This window comes from Ursus arctos, unplaced genomic scaffold (genome assembly GCF_023065955.2).
Source record: "Ursus arctos isolate Adak ecotype North America unplaced genomic scaffold, UrsArc2.0 scaffold_20, whole genome shotgun sequence".
NCBI classification, from domain to species: domain Eukaryota; kingdom Metazoa; phylum Chordata; class Mammalia; order Carnivora; family Ursidae; genus Ursus; species Ursus arctos.
Window position 1 is genome coordinate 23,967,591 of NW_026622875.1, and position 17,203 is coordinate 23,984,793.

Genomic DNA, 17,203 nt, shown 5'->3' on the forward strand with positions numbered 1-17,203 from the left:
GGGATAGAGGCATGCCAGATGTTAAGTGATGGCTGAGAATAAGGAGCTGTGTTTTTTGTTTTTTGTTTTAATATTTTATTTTTATTTGACACAGAGAGACACAGCGAGAAAGGGAACACAAGGCAGGGAGAGTGGGAGAGGGAGAAGCAGGCTTTCCGCTGAGCAGGGAGCCCGATGCGGGGCTCGATCCCAGGACTTTGGGATCATGACCTCAGCCGAAGGCAGACGCTTAACGACTGAGCCACCCAGGTGCCCCAAGGAGCTATGATTTTTTTAACCTTAGTTAGTGGAGGGCATATTGTTTTGCCAAAACTGGAATTTGTGGGGAGTTTTTTGTTTTGTTTTTTAGGATTTGTTATTATAAAGAAAAATAAAGGCTTGTGTACCTTTTTGTACAAGGTCATATGAGAGAGAAAGTATACCATGTAGGCAAAGGAATGTGAAGGAAGTGGAATGATACATATTTCATAGTGAAAATTTTTTGATTGAATATATTTATCATAATATGTAACTCCTACTTACCATTCTGGATTTTTTTTTTATTTCAAAAAAAAAAAGTATTTACTCATTCTGAATTGAATATAATATGCTGAATCTATATAGGAAATTTATTCTTCTGAGGAATATATTAAGTTAGTTTCTATTCAGTTTGTTAGGCATCCCCGGTAATGTGAATAACCACCCCTCTTCTTATATGCCTTTGGAGGGTCATCCTGGTCTCATGGAAATAAAGCAGAGTATCAAGCTAAGATGGCCAATTATGTTTTTGCAAGAGAGATAGTAATGGTTATCTGCTGGAGCCTTGTCCTGTAAAGGTACCAGGTCTGCCTTAGGGATCCATGGGAAAGTCTAAGATGACCACCTCAGGATGTGAAGAAATGGCCACATGTGTAATTACATGTCCACTTTTCCTGTGGTCAAAGCTTGCACTGTAGTATCACAATCTTTACCAATCAAGTCCCACCCTTAGAAAGGTGAGCCAGTTGGTCAAAATGTCAGGTATTAAGTGCGAAAAGAAGGCAAAACATCTAGACTGAGGTACATATTTCTTAAAGGCTTAGCAAAAAAAAAAAAAAAAAAAAAAAAAAAAAAAAAAAAAAAAAAAAAAGACAGATTTAAAGATGCCAGGTATGTAACTTAGCTCTTCCGACTTTTAGTTCTTTCATCTATTAAAGGGAGGAAAATCTCTCTTATAGGGTTGTTAGAAAAATTAGCTATAAATATAAAAAATAGCTAGTTCTTAGGTACTTAGGTGTTCAATTAATGGTAGCTATTTTATGTTGTGATTTTAATTTCTCATATTCTTGACATTAGTTGTTAGATACATTTTCATAGTACATTGGTAGTGTGGTGTTCATTTAATATTATTCTTCTGTTGATTTAAGTATTTGCTTGAAAATCTTTACCTTATTCTTGCTTGCCACTAGTATATCCGGAACTGTGTAATGAACAGGACCTTGCCCCATTTTATGCTTGTGGAATGTTGCAAGATCAAGAAGATGTATGAACAGGAAATGATTGCCATAGAGGCTGCCATAAATCGAAATTCATCAAACCTTCCTCTTCCTTTACCACCAAAGAAAATGCGAATTATTTCTGTAAGTTTCATGTGTGAACCTTTGGTAACCCCCAAAAGCATGTAATTTTTTAGGTTGTATGCTTAAGCCTCACATATTTTCTCTGCTCACTTCTCCTTCGATGAAAACCAGTGCACATTTGCCAAAGATCCATTACCATTTATTGTAATTATCTTTCTAGCTGTTATTCTTTTTCTTCAGCTCAAGCTACAGATAAATGTAAATATGCTATTTTTGGTTTTGGTGTTCTTTTGGTATCACAGAAAAATGACACCAAATTAGAAATTTCTCGAGAGTACAGCTGAAGATAGACTTCAGTGAGCAATTTGAGACATTCTAGTAGGAAAGTTAGATGTGCAGAAATAGTTGATTTTCTCATGTATTTCTTTTCTGTCAGCTTAGCTATGATAGCATTTTTGGTATAACTTGCCGCCTTCTTATTGAATACTTTTAGAATTAAATATATCAAAGATACCATTTTTTCCAGAATGTAATGTATTTATATAAAGCAAATCCTGTTTGTTTATTGACTCAAACAGTTAACATTTTTTAATAGTTATTCAGTTTTAACAAGTTGTGTGTTTAATCTCTCCTTGATAATTAAGATATTAACTGTATATTAATTTAAATGGTCAATTCTTAATTCATCCAAAGCTTTAATACTGTTTGTTTATGGTGTTTTATTTAGTGAAGCTCTTTTTTTTTTTCCTAAAGATTTTATTTATTTATTCGACAGAGAGAGAGACAGCCAGCGAGAGAGGGAACACAAGCAGGGGGAGTGGGAGAGGAAGAAGCAGGCTCATAGTGGAGGAGCCTGATGTGGGGCTCGATCCCATAACGCCGGGATCACGCCCTGAGCCGAAGGCAGACGCTTAACCGCTGTGCCACTCAGGCGCCCCTATTTAGTGAAGCTCTTGGCAGTATTGGAATGCTGCCTTGTTTTGCCATAAGAACTAAGTGCTAGTGGTTGTGATGCTTAATTTAGTATATGTGATTTTCAGTTTTTAGTTCAGAGGTCTATACTATTTTCATTATTTTGCCAGTGGACTTGAGAACAGATAAGGTTATCTCATAGCTAGCATAGAATATTTATGTCTTTAATTAAAATACTCTGTTTCATTCCTTTGCAGCATGTTTGGGAAAATAACAACCCTTTCCAAATTGTATTGGTTAAGGGAAATAAACTTAACACAGAAGAAAGTGTAAAAGTGAGTACTTGTTAAGATTTGAGTTTTTTTAATCTGCTTCATTGTTATTGTTATTTTTCAAAGATTTATTTATTTGCTTTAGAGAGAGAGAGAGAGAGAGAGAGCACTCAAGCAGGGGGAGGGACAGAGGGAGAGGCAGAGGGAGAGGAAGAGAAGCCAACCTGACACTGAGCCTGGAGCTGAATGTGGTCTGATCCCAGGACCTGGGACCATAACCTGGGTGGAAACCAAGAGTTGGCCACTCAACCAAGTCACCCAGGTGCCCCATCTGCTCCATTATTTGAATAACTCTCTGATATGCTTAATAAATGTCACATTGGAGATTAAATTTTCCCTATATTGGTCAATTACACAGGATAGAATATGGTGATTTAATGTAAGGCAATTAAGAATTTTTGTTTTAAAGTATTCTTTGAATAGTTGGAGATGTAGTAGATATAGTGACATTTTTCCTGTATGTATTATGTAAAAGAACTTGATTTAGATCAGAAATTCAGCAAATACAATTTAAGCCAAAACTACAGATCACAGGTTCCTATGCAAGCTTAACTCTCTTTTGTCAGCCTTGTTTAGAGCTGCACTCAGCCTCTTTTCTCAGCCCTTTCCTTTTCTTTTAAACTTGCTGAACACAGAGAAAATGCAATACCATTTCCTGGAAGAAAATAGATGACTACATTATGGACCACAAGTTGTTAACACGTGGAGATTTATTGCATAACCCCATACAATTAAGTAAAGATTTAATAAGGCATTTTGTCTCAAAGTGTAAAGCATGCATTTTCCCCTATTTTGCTTGGCAGGAAATTAAGTGAATAGTTTGTGATCCAAGAAAGAGATTCACTTAGTTTGAGATGTTTGCTGGCATGAGGATATATTCAGGAGCACCTTGCCAAAGATTACCAATGGCTTGCTTTTATAAATGGATTTTAAAGATTCTTTGGTTAGCTGTCATTAAAATGGGGCGCTTTTTTTTTGCTCTTATTTTCTCAGCTAGGATTTAATTTTTAATGAGTGTGCTTAGGGCCAATTAGCCTTTTTTTCCTGTTTTAGTGGTAATTCTATTTTTTCTTTAATTTAAACTTTCCTTATTAATTTTTGTCCAGTTGCAGAAGTATAACATGATTGTTGGGATAGATAAAATACTCCAAACACCATTAAGGAAAAAAGTTATTGATCTTTTTTCCCTTACAAATCGACTTGAGAAGCCTTCCTCTTAATCAGTTTTCTGAAATAGCTTATATAGGATTGGTATTATTTCTTCCTTAAATGTTTGGTAAGATTTACTCCAAGCCATCTGACCCTGAAGTTTTCTTTGTGGGACAGGTGGTTTGTTTTTTTTTTTTTTTTTTTGAAGAGTTTATTTGAGAGAGAGAGCATGAGCATGAGCAGGGGGAGAGGGAGAGGGAGAAGCCAACTCCACTGAGCAGGGAGCCTGATGTAGGATCCCAGGACCTGAGCCCAAGACAGACGCTTAACTGACGGAGCCACCAGGCACCCCATGTGGGAAGGTTTTTAATTAGAAATCTATTTTTTTTTAGATTTATTTATTTGAGAGAGAGAGAGAAAGGCTGAGTGAGCAAGTGTGGGGGGAAGGGGCAGAGGGGAGGGAGAGAGAATCTCAAGCAGACTCCCTGTTGAGCGCAGAGCCTGACGCATCGCTCCGTCCCACAACCCTGAGATCATGACTTGAGCCGAAATCAAGAGTTGGACACTTAACCAACTAGCCACCCATGCGCCTCTCACATATCTTTCTTTTATAGAATCTTTTCACTGGCTAGACTTAAGATACAATATTGACAGTACAATAGGAAAAGGCATTTTTAAAAAAGATTTATTTATTTATTTTGAGAGAGAGAGAGAATGCAGGCAGGAAGGGGCAGAGGGAGAGAGAGTCTTAAGCGGACTCTGTACTGAGTACAGAGCCCAGGACCCTGAGATCATGACCTGAACCGAAACCAAGAGTCAGAGGCTTAACCAACTGTGCCACCCAGGCACCCCAGGAAAAGTCATTCTATAAGAGACCAAAGTAATTCAGTCTAGGTATTATGCTCAACCATGTGATGGCTTATCTTTAATTAATGGTAATATTTGAACTTCCCAAAGAAATATATTGTCTATCTTTCAGGAAATTCTATATGCATATTTTTACCTCAAACAGGTTTTGGGTAAGGTTGAGGCAGCAGAGACTTTGTTGTGGCCATTTAAGGTCAGGTGAGCCTAGAATAGAATTAAAGTAGTTTTAGGAACATGACGTCCCTAAGGGGGGGATCATGTGTGAATAGATGACAACCCCCACTCCACGCCCCATACCTCTTTACTTGGAGATTTGTGGAGTGGCAGGTGCATATGAAGCAACCTGCATTTTTCTGGGAGAAAAATACTCTTTAAACCCTTTACTTCATCCTAACATGCATGCCATCCTCAATCTGCCCCACTGACATGACTTCACAGTTTAGTAACAATGATCTATCTATCTGTAGTTGGTGAGTATTGGATTCTGATTTTTTATTAGCTACATAATTTGATCTTTCTCATTACTTGCTTTCCTTATCTTATAAATAATAATGGACTGGTATTTCATTATTCTAATATCTTATAACTTCTAAATAGAATAGATTGACAGGAGGTATCCATCAAAGCATGTCATCTTCAGGTAACAGAAAACCTAACAAAAAAAGGAGCTTAAATAGGAGCTTTACGTTTTTTTAATAGTTTTATTGAATATGAGAAGGCTTACCTTACAGGAGAGTAAATGGTTAATGCAAGTTTGCAGCAGTTAATTACAGGTAAGAAATGTTTTTGCAGTGATGAAAGAATAATTTTACATTTGAGACTGGTCAGTCATGGTACTGGTTGACCCCAAAACATGTAGTATGGAGGAGAGGCAGGTAATTAGGTTTATCCAGAATATGGACTTCAGATGAGTGGGACAGAGGAGAGATACATTGGCAGAGAGTTTTGGTGAAGGCAGACAAAGGTGATAGAGAAAAGTGGGGTGAAGGCTTTAAAGAGGGCAAGGAGATTTTCCTGTAGGAGTGTCAGAGTGAGTTGGAAAGGGAGGTGGGTAGAGAATGAGAGGTAGCAGTTAGTGATTTGGAGATGCTGGGTGTGGCAAAGTCAAATTCTGGATGTATTTGGGTTTGTGTTCCTGAGGGGAAGGAGAGGAAGTGCTATGGAGTTTTTGAGGTCACAGAACTCAGAGGGCAAATGGATTGTTTGCTTGAGGCATGTGGGTCCTGCCTCAGCAGCACCTCCTAGTGTTTTTCCTCTCATTTGGAAAACAGTTACTGATATCCTCTTTGTAAGAAAATTGAAAAAACTGTACCTCCTTTACTTATGATTCTCAAGCTGTTGCCTGTAACTGAGATATCTCTTCAGTTCCAGAGTCCTGTTTTCATATGCCTAGGTACACATTTCTAAAGCCAACTTCATTTTGTGTCCCCCAACTCATTCTCTTAACTCCTTTAACTACTTTTCCTCTTATATTTGGTAAAGCAGCTGGAGTCGCTGCTTTCCCTTACCTACCATATTTAATCAATTGATCACGTACTGTTGATCCTACCTCATTGAAATCCTTTACTATCCATTCTCTCCTCTTTGTCTTCCTGACCATTTCATAGCCTCCCCCCACTGATCTCCTTGCCTCTGTTTTCACACCTTACCTTACACCCAAACTTTTCTCTTACCTGAAAACAAAATAGTCTTTCAATGGTTTAAATTCTATTCCCGTTTAGTGTCTTAATTGGCACTGCTTTTGCTGCTCACCTCTCCAGCCTAAGCACCAGCGTGGCCCCCATGTGCCTCTAGTTGTGCCACAGTGGTTTTGGTTCTGAAGGCATGCCAGGGGAGTTTGTCTTTGCCCAGGCAGTAGGCACTTCTTTCCTTTCTTGCTGTTGAACTCCTTTTAAGATAATGACTGTTGTGGTAGTAGTGGAACCTTTCCTAACCTCCTGATAATCTGAAATTACTGTTCACTGTGTCTTTATTAACTGGTGCTCAATCTTCCTGAGGTATGTTAGGAAGGAAAAGAAAACTTTGAAATCTGGATTTTGTGCTCTTCCCACTTCCCATATAATTTTTACTAACACTAAATGCCATTTATTGAGCATTTCATGATAGGGCCATTTCTTCATTGTTTAGGAGAAAATAATTATGGTTCTATAAGAAACTGTAATTACAGTTTTTTTTAATAGAATAAATTGTTATTCCTATTTTGTCTATTAAAAATACTAGTATAGTAAGTGTCTCATAGTTTAGATACTTTGAGTATAGCATAGAGGAAAATGCAAAGATTTCCTAAAAGTGCTGTTGTATAAATCCTTCTTTATAATTACTGTTATATTCTGTACAGAGTAAAAATGAATCCTCAGACTTTTTGCTTTATTTCGGGAACACAGGGAAATAGCATTAAAGTATAGAGACATGGGCTTAAAAGTTGCTTAAGGCTATGGCCTTAATACTCAACCTTAATACTTAATACTCAGTCTTGACATTGTCTGTTATTTATTTATTTATTTAATTTTTTGACACTGTTTAAAAACAGATGACCTTGAATTTTTTTTAATGATTTATTTATTTTAGAGAGCTCACACGTGTGCACATGCAAGTGGGGGGGAGGGGCAGACGGAGAGAGAGAGAATCTCAAGGAGACTCCACACTGAGCGTGGAGCCCAGTGTGGGGCTGGATCCCACGACCCTGAGATCATGACCTGAGCCGAAATCAAGACTGGGACACTCAACTCACTGAGCCACCCAGGTGCCCTGAATAGTTGTTTTTAAAATGATGTCCATTTTCACTCATATTTGCGTGAAATTTAATGAGTTTTGGATCGATTGTGAGCATTTGGTGTTATGCCTATATTTAGGATCCTACAGTTAGATCATCCAACTATTTTGTGTGGTACTTTGTAGAATAATAATTTTAAAGTGTTTTAAAAATAACATTATAAAATATAATCCAGGATCACTTAAGAGAATGATAAATCACCAATATCCTTGTTATCCTACTGTAACTACTTTTATTTGTATTCATTTCTTTGTACCATAAAATTTGAATATGCTTTTGGTGAGTATGTATTATTTTATTTTATTTTATTTTATTTTATTTTATTTTATTTTTCATTTAAGAGTACACCCCTGGCTGGCTCAGTTGGTAGAGCATGGGACTCTTGATCTCAAGGTTGTGAGTTCAAGCCCCACATTGGGCATAGAGCCTACTTAAAAAAAAAAAATCAATATATAAAAAAATTTTTTAAATAGTAAGATTACATCATAAATCACTTTCCCCTTGTATTACAGGATAGGCTTGATTATGGATTGAAAGTAAGAAACATGAGTGTCTAAGTGGATGCTGGCACCATTCTCATTATGGTTAGTTAGGTTCTAAAGAAGATTTTTGTTTGAGTTTGACGTAGGAGAGAAATGCATAAATTTTATAGCCTGCTGGGGAGGGGGATTTTCCAAGTTAAGCAAAGGAGCAAGGTCTAAGAACTTGGGAAATTGGAGCAAGATGGAGCTAGAGGTTTTGAGTAGAAGGAGTAATCCCTTTTCTGTGAAGTTGAAGGGAATTAGGTGTGTGTTCAGATAAAAATTCTTGGTGACCTGATAATTTACTCCAGGTGCTTTTTGTAATCCCTATTACTTTAATCTTTACTATGTAATAATAATCCGTCTGTATTTGGAATAAATAATTTTCTTCTCTGTAGCTTAAAAATTTTTTTTAAGGAAAAATTCCTTTAAACATACACAAAACATACACAAAAGTAGAGAGAATAGTGTAATCAACTTCCATGAACCCATCACCCAGCTTCAGTAGTTATTCTGATAGCTTTTTAGTAATTTCCTTAATCAGCTTTTTAATGATTTTAACATACCTAACCCTTTGATCTGTGTTTATTTTTATTTTTAAGATTTTATTTATTTTGAGAGAGAGAGTGTGTGTGAGCAGGAGGAGGGGCAGAGGTGGAAAAAGAGAGAGAATCTTAAGCAGACCGCATGCTGAGCACAGGTCATGGTCTGGGGTTGTGAGATTGGCTCCACTTCAGGCTCTGAGCCATCCAGGCACCCCAATCTATGTTTATTTTGTGGGAGTCAGATAAATGAATACTGTTTATTAAAGTAAGCCATTCTTTTCCTGTTACATTATGAAATGTGTAGTCTATTAACTTGTAGTTTTATTTATGCAGTTATAATTTTAATAGCTTTTAAACTCAAATAATTCTAATATAAATATTTATAATAATTTTAAAAATTGACGGTATTACTTAGAATTTTATATTTCTATTTAAATCTGTTTCTGTATCTTTAGATAGGATGGGTATTCTTGGTATTATCTTCCTTTTCAAAATGAGGATAGTAACTCTTCTAATAAGTCAATTTTTATTGACAAGCCTATTTTAAGTTAAAGACAAACCTAAATATTCACATATGTATTCATCTATTCAGTAAATAGTAAATTGAGTACTACTGTGTGCTAATATCACATTTGAATAAATCAATATAAAAACATTTGACCATAAAGTATTTCGTTAAGTCAGTCTGTGTTTTAGTAATGTTTTTAGTTCTACTTTCACCACTCACTTTTTAACTTATTAGTCAACCAATTTTATTGATGTATAGTTGACACATAATGTTACATTAATTTCAGGTGTATAACATAGTGATTGGACAACTCTATGCATTATGCTCTCCTCACCACAAGTGTAGCTATGATATGTCACCATACAACACTGTTACACTACCATCGATTATATTCCTTATATTGTACCTTTCATCCCTGTGACTTGTTCATTCCATAACTGGAAGCCTGTACCTCCTACTCCCCTTCACCCATTTGCCCATCCCTTTCTCCTATCCCCTCTAGCAACCATCAGTTTGTTCTCTGTATTTATGGGTCTTTTCCTGCTTTGTTTGTTCATTTGTTTTTAGATTTCACATATAAGGGAAATTATGTGGAATTTGTCTTTCTGACTTTTTCACTTAGCATAATACCCTCTAATGCTGCAAATAGTAAGATCTCATCTTTTCTATGACCGAGTAATATTCCGTTACACACACACACACACACACACACACACAGAGCACATCTTTATCCATTCATCTATGGATAGACACTTGGATTGCTTACATATCTTGTCTGTTATAAATAATGCTGCAATAAACATAGGGGTGTATACGTCTTTTCAAACTAATTTTTTTGTTTTCTTTGGGTAAATACTCAATAGTGAAACTATTGGATCGTATGGTATTCCTACTTTTAATTTTTCAAGGAAGCTTCATACTGTTTTCCATAATGGCTGCACTAATTTACATTCCCACCAACAGTGCACGAGGATTCCCTTTCTCCATGTCCTCATCAGCATTTGTTATTTTTTGTTTTGATTCTAGCCATTCTGAAAGGATAAGGTGGTATCTCATGGTGGTTTTGATTTGCATTTTCCCGATAATTAGTGATGTTGAGCATCTTTTCATGTGCTTGTTGGCCATCTGAGTGTCTTCTTTGGAAAAATGTCTGTTCAGGTCCTCTGCCCATTTTTTAATTGGATTGTTTGATTTTTGGGAAGTGTTGAGTTGTATAAGTTCTTTATATATTTTGGATATTAACCCCTTATTAGATACATCATTTGCAAATATCTTTTCCCATTCAGTAGACTGCCTTTTTGTTGGGTTGATGGTTTCCTTTATTGTGAGAAAGCTTTTTATTTGGTATAGTCCCAATAGCTTATTTTTGCTTTTGTTTCCCTTGCCAGAGGAAACTATCTAGGAAAATGCTGCTAAGGCCAGTGTCCAAGAAATTGCTGTCTGTGTGGAAGTAATATGAGTTCTATGGTTTCAGGTCTCATATTTAGGTCTTTAATCCATTTTGAGTTTATTTTTGTATGGGGCGTAAGAAGGTGATCCAGTTTCATTCTTTTCTATGTAGCTGTTCAGTTTTTCCAGCACCATTTATTGAAGAGACTGTCTTTTCCCCATTGTATGTTCTTGCCTCCTTTGTTGTAGATTAATTGACCAGGTAAGTGTGGGTTTATCTCCGGGCTCTCTATTCTCCATTGATCCATGTCTTTGTTTTTGTGCCAGTACGGTTTGATTACTTCAGCTTTGTAGTTATCTCTTGAAATCTAGGATTGTGATGCCTCTGCTTTGTTCTTTCTCAAGGTTGATTTGGCTATTTGGAGTCTTTTGTGATTCCATATAAACTTTAGGATTATTTGTTCTAGTTCTGTAGTACTCACTTTTAAATTTAGAGGTAATTGGGTTATGTCATTTAAAAAACTATATACATGACAGTAAAATTTTCTGGGATATTTCACATATGTCTTGCATCATTCTGGACCTGTGTCTTTAGGAAAAAATGAAAAAAAATGATGTGTAGGATAATTGTAAATATGGATAGAATATCTTTAAGAAGGTGGCTCTTATAATGACCAGTTTGTACATTATTTAGAAGTAGAAAGAGACTGGAGACAATTTATCCATCACTTCCTTTGCAGTTATATAGAAGAATAAGACAAGACCCCAAGTAGATGCAGTCAGTGGAGGTGAGCATATGATAGTAGTTTTTATACTTATGGTCTTGGCTTCTGTAGACCTGTTTATACCATTGATAAATATTGCATTTTTTAGTTGGTTTACTTATTAAGTGAAAAATAGGTTAAAAATAACAGTTCGGTGAATTATATACTGATTACTTAGAGCCTGATGGTTCTGTGGACAAAAAGTTTTTCCTAGAGTTGGTGTGCTGCTTCTCCCTGTATATGTTTGTTTTTCCAGACTGGAGGTGTTTCAGTGGTGCAGTATTCGTAATTCTGTGTTCATTTTTTTCTCCCTCATTACAGGTTCATGTCAGGGCTGGCCTTTTTCATGGTACTGAACTCCTCTGTAAAACCATCGTAAGCTCAGAGATATCAGGGAAAAATGATCACATTTGGAATGAACCGCTGGAATTTGATATAAATACTTGTGACCTGCCACGAATGGCTCGATTATGTTTTGCTGTTTATGCAGTTTTGGATAAAGTGAAAACGAAAAAGTCGACTAAAACTATTAATCCCTCTAAATATCAGACCATCCGGAAATCTGGGAAAGTGGTAATTATGTATTACTGAAAAATTTTTACAATGGAATAATTTTAAGACTCTTTGAAGTAATTGAGTAATGTGAAATTATGGCATGTAACTTTGGTCCCTGTGAAGTAATTTTAAAAAGATGATAAATCTTCATTTTTATGTCCTATTCATTTATTTCTCTTTGGCAAATTATTTTAGCAGATGTCATACCATAGGTGTTCCATTATAAATATAATACTTTAAAATATAGATTAAAAAAATGAAAAAATTTAAAAAATTACATTTCCACTGTACCTTAACTGAAATTCTATGTGCCACATATACTTGAACATTCAGAATTTTGTGAATTTTAGAAAGATCGTACAACATACTTTACTCAACACACCTGTGGGGCCTGGGGCACAAGTCTGTAATCAAACACATCACTATCTAGCAGTGAAATATATGAATATTCACATTAAATGAGACAAATGCAGAACATCAGTTAACTTCATGCCAGTTTTGGCCATGTTTTGCTGTCATATGAATTATGAATAAACTTTTAGTTTTCATTTTCTTAAATTTCGAAATTGTGGAAAAAGGATGAGTGTACCTGTTCTCATATTCTCATCTTCCATTTCATATTTTTAGTCCTGTCTTTTTCATTTTCCTTCAAGTTTATGAAAAGTTGTTTTGGAGGGATGGGGACATGAATTTTATATACTTTTTTAGAAAACTGGTTACTATATTTATGTACATGAATTTGTGTCCTTTATTCTTTAATGTAAAAATTAAGCAGGCTTTTCCTCTGCTTATTATCATACAGTTCTTAAAAAATAAATTTTAGGGTGTAAAAGTCACAGAAGAGGTACTTCCTTAGTATTTTTTCTTACACTGATCAAGAATTTTACACAAAGTATTTGACTATTTATAAGGTTTTTTGATACAGTGTGACCAAGTTAATTGGTCTGGGTGTCTGTGTAAATCCTATATAAATGGTCTAGTTGTCTGTGCTTCCTTCTAAGAAATAAAAATAAATTCTGCAATACCTACAGGCAGTGCCTTCTCCTACATTAAGGTTTACTGAGGCTTAAAGCTAATAAAACATATAACCTGACATATCACATGTATTTTCCTGGATCATTAAAAATTCCTCATCATTTGTAATGTTTATATAATTAATAATGTTTTTTGGATACATTATTTCATCATGAGATATTAATTGGCTTTCAGAGTTTTCTTGAACCATTGTAAAGATCTTGAATATTTTCCGTGTACATGTTGTTTTATTTTGGATAATTTTTTGGAAATCACCTGGAACTCTAGAAATTTCTAGATATAAATTTTTGAAACAAAAGGCATGTACATGTTTCCACGCTAAAGTTCTTTTTCGGCATATTTATGCAGTGGTATCTTTTTCAACAGCATTATCCTGTAGCATGGGTAAATACGATGGTTTTTGACTTTAAAGGACAGTTGAGATCTGGAGACATAATATTGCACAGCTGGTCTTCATTTCCTGGTAAGACTTACATCCTAATCCTTAAAGAGTAACTTCTGGCATGTGGACTAGTTAATGTTCTTTTATGACTCACTATTCTTTCAGTTTAGTAAAGAAACCATCTTTTCGTCTCTTTATTATTTATTCTAAAACAGATTCCCACAGATCGTTTTAATGTATTTAAATAGTGATTTGTGTCGTAATATATTTGTTACTTCGGTGAATATGTTCTTGCTTTAAAAGTTTTATTTTTATAGAGTTTGGAGAAATTCTCCTAAGGAACAATATCTTCTTCAAAACAACGTTTTTGCTCTTAGTTGTACTAAATTTCTACACTAATAGAAGAAACATTCACTAATACGGGAAGAATAGTAAAAACACACTGTTTAGTTGGCCTTAACGTGAAATTTGAGCTAAGAGGAGCACCTTCCATATGCTTATATTTCTGAAATATTATTCAGAGCATCCCAACAAGCTAGCTAGTTTTGTCTCCATTTTACAGATGAGAAAAGTGAACCTCAGAGATAAGTTAGTAAGTCTTACAAAATTGGTTCAAAAGTAGGATTTGTATGAGAACCCTTTGAATCTTTCCATTATTCCATACTGCTTTTCCCAAATGTTTGAAATTTTTAGTATAAACTTTGTATTTTAATAGTGGTTTTCTTTTCCCCCTGCCTTCATAGTTCGTTAATACAATTAGTTAATAAAATTGTGAACTTAATTGCATTTTAAAATTATGTTGTGACAAACATTTGAAAATATTCATTTATTAGTAGTTGACATCTGAGAAATTGGTTTTGGATAACCATTTATTCACAGACATATTTAAAACTCATGTTCTGATATTTTGTGTGTGTATATATTCTTCAGTTTCTGCCCTCTCCTCCATATATCTGCAATAGTTTTTACTAATCATGTTTTCCCCCAAATATAGGAGAGTAGTGTGCATTTATACATTTCTTACGAGAAACGATGAGCTTCATAGTTAGAGTAGAAATTATGCATTGCAGCAGTTACACTTTTTTGAAAATTTTAATTTAGACTCACACATGTTCTCCAGAATCACCAAGCAACTTGACTGGTATTTTAGCAAAATTGACAATTTTGGGCAATATTAACTTGGCATACCATGAGCCTGACTTCATCTCTAACAAAATGTAATATGAAAAATAGTAAGTGAACACATTTGCTGTGCATGTATCAGCTCTAGAATTGTCACTTTATCCCAGTAGGAGTGAAGCTGAAACAAAGGAACTACAGATAATCTATTGTCTAGAGTCCCTGGGCCATCATTAAATGGTATATAATCACATTACTGGTTGTTTTTGTATCTTTCCAGATTTCTCCATGCATACACTAGGAAATACAAATGAAGATTTCTATTTTTTCTTCCTATTCTTAAAATAGCATTCTGTGAAGTGTTCTCCTTTTTGCCCTTTTAACCTTATGTAATAAAGTGCTGCTGCTGTTCTTAAAGCAGACTTACCTTTTGATAATTTAAGTGGTGTTATAATGAATAATCTTGCTTATGTGCACGTCTGTGTCTAAGATAAATTCCTAGAGGTGGGTCTATTGAGTTAAAGAATAAATACATTTGTTATTGTATACCTGAAACTGATGTAACACTCTATGTTAACTAACTGGAATTAAAATACAAACTTAAAAAAAAATAAAAACTTGGAATTTTAAAATTAAAAGAAGAATAAATACATTTGTAATTTTGATAATCACAAATTGCTCTCCAGTAGAAGTTGTACCAATTTGTACTCTCTGTTTATAAAATATATTAGAGTGCCTTTTTATAATCACTTTAAAGCAAGGTTACCTCTCTATGTTTGGGGCCAATAAGAATATTAAAATGCTACATTTAGATTGCATGTGATAGGACAAAAGAGTATAATGCTACTAGATAACATAAGTGTAAGATTTTAGTTTGCTGAGAGATCTGCTTTAGAGGTGTGTAAGTGATGAGAATTGCTTCCTTCTGGGTGACAACAGAATCTGAAATTTGAGAGTATTAAACAACTCAAGCAAAGAATTGATCAATGAGCTGAAACTTGGAAATACTCTGTAAAGATTTTCTAGCCGGGCTCCTGGGTGGCTCAGATGGTTAGGCACCTGCCTTCATTTCAGCTCAGGTCACTATCTCCAGGTCCTGAGATCCCTCCTCCCCCAAATCAGTCTCCCTACTCAGCAGGGAGTCTGCCTCTCCACTGGCTTGTGCTCTCTCTTTCTCTCTCTCAAATGAATAAATAAATCTTAAAAAAATATATTTTCTAGACTTGGTAAATAATTCGAGTATGGATAGTATCTTGACATTAGTCTTCGACACAATGGATTTTTATTTCCTTAGGAGGGAACAACTGTGCTAAAAATCAGTATAACAAAGGAGATAATAGTTTGGAGAGGAGAGACTTTAGGTTGTACTGCTAATTCTGTTCTCTTGAGTTTACTGTCTCTTCAACGGTTTACTTATCTGTGAAATGAAAAAGTTTTATGAGAACATTGAAATCTAAGATTCCCATGTACAATTCTGTGGATGGACCATGGGGGAGCAGAGGGAGTGCCTTAAATAAGCAGTTTATTAGGTTAAAGGAGTACCACTTGAATGAAGTGTTGCAGAAACTACCAGAGAGCCCTTTAACTGTATCAGCAATTTATGGGATAATTGAGGAACATAAACAACATTAGATTTGTCTAAAACAATGCCATTGATGACTCTCAAAATACCAGTTTGGTTACTGTGATGACCACGGAAAGTAAGAAATCCATATGTGTGGTAAAGTAATAAAAATTCTGTGGGTCACCTTATTTTGATGGAGAGCAATTCCAATTAAGTTTTTTTTTTTTCAAGATTGAGAATACTTGTCAGATTTGAAGAAAGAGGTGAGGTAGGCATTTCTAGAAACTTTCTCATTCTAAAGATGTATGTAAACTCACATCAATTCTTGTGTCAGGTATTAACAGAAAATTAGAGGCTTACTGATACGGTTGTCTGCCAGATTCCTTAGGTGACATACTTTTAAAATAATTTTCTATTAAGGATTTATTTTAGTTTAGTTTTAAAAACATTTTTTAAGAATCAAAATTATTTGCATATTTTAGATGAACTTGAAGAAATGTTGAATCCAATGGGAACTGTTCAAACAAATCCATATACTGAAAATGCAACAGCTTTACATATCAAATTCCCAGAGAATAAAAAACAACCTTACTATTATCCTCCCTTCGATAAGGTAAGCTAATTATTTAAAGGACCACTATGCATGAAAATCACTGAATCATTAGTTCTTGGCTCTTCATGTTTATAGTTTAAGCTTTACATGTTTGTTTCTCTTTCAAAATGTCACATACATTGGCAGCTTGATTCAGTAGAAAGACCACTGAGCATGGAGCCAAATAAACTTGTATTTAATCTTGGCTTTATCACTGACCAGGTGAGACATAACATCTCTGGAGGTCAGGTTTTTCATTTTTAAATGAGGAAATCACAGTTGTTCTCTGAGGTTCTTTTCAATTTAAAATGGCTATAAATGCATTCGTGTAAGTCTGAGCATGTGAAATGTACATTGAAGCTTGCCGAGCATGTTAGTTTAGTGATTAAAGACGTAGTCACTGCTGTGTTAGGATTGTTACTCAAAGAACAGATGATTTATGTTGAATATTGCTATTAGTAAGACTTTCTAAGATACTGTTATTTGTGTAGAATCTATAGCAAGGACTTCCATTTCTAAACACATTTCCTTAGTATACAAACTGCTTTTCTTGGGTATCAGGAGGGTATCTGGTGGAGTTGAAAATGGGGCTGTGCTGGGGCGCCTGGGTGGCACAGCAGTTAAGTGTCTGCCTTGGGCTCAGGGCGTGATCCGGCAT

At 35.1% G+C, this 17,203-nt stretch overlaps 1 protein-coding gene across 5 annotated transcripts in view; it reads left to right on the plus strand.

Annotated features, from left to right (window-relative positions):
• The window catches only part of PIK3CB (phosphatidylinositol-4,5-bisphosphate 3-kinase catalytic subunit beta), a 192,787-nt gene that overhangs the window by 103,326 nt on the left and 72,258 nt on the right, over positions 1–17,203 (plus strand). For all 5 annotated transcript variants that reach the window (XM_026497132.4, XM_044383447.3, XM_044383446.3 and 2 more), the window contains exons 7-11: positions 1,428–1,598; positions 2,708–2,785; positions 11,620–11,871; positions 13,255–13,351; positions 16,436–16,566. In XM_026497132.4, coding sequence (XP_026352917.1) covers positions 1,428–1,598; positions 2,708–2,785; positions 11,620–11,871; positions 13,255–13,351; positions 16,436–16,566 — 729 coding nt within the window. The remainder of the gene's footprint in view (positions 1–1,427; positions 1,599–2,707; positions 2,786–11,619; positions 11,872–13,254; positions 13,352–16,435; positions 16,567–17,203) is intronic.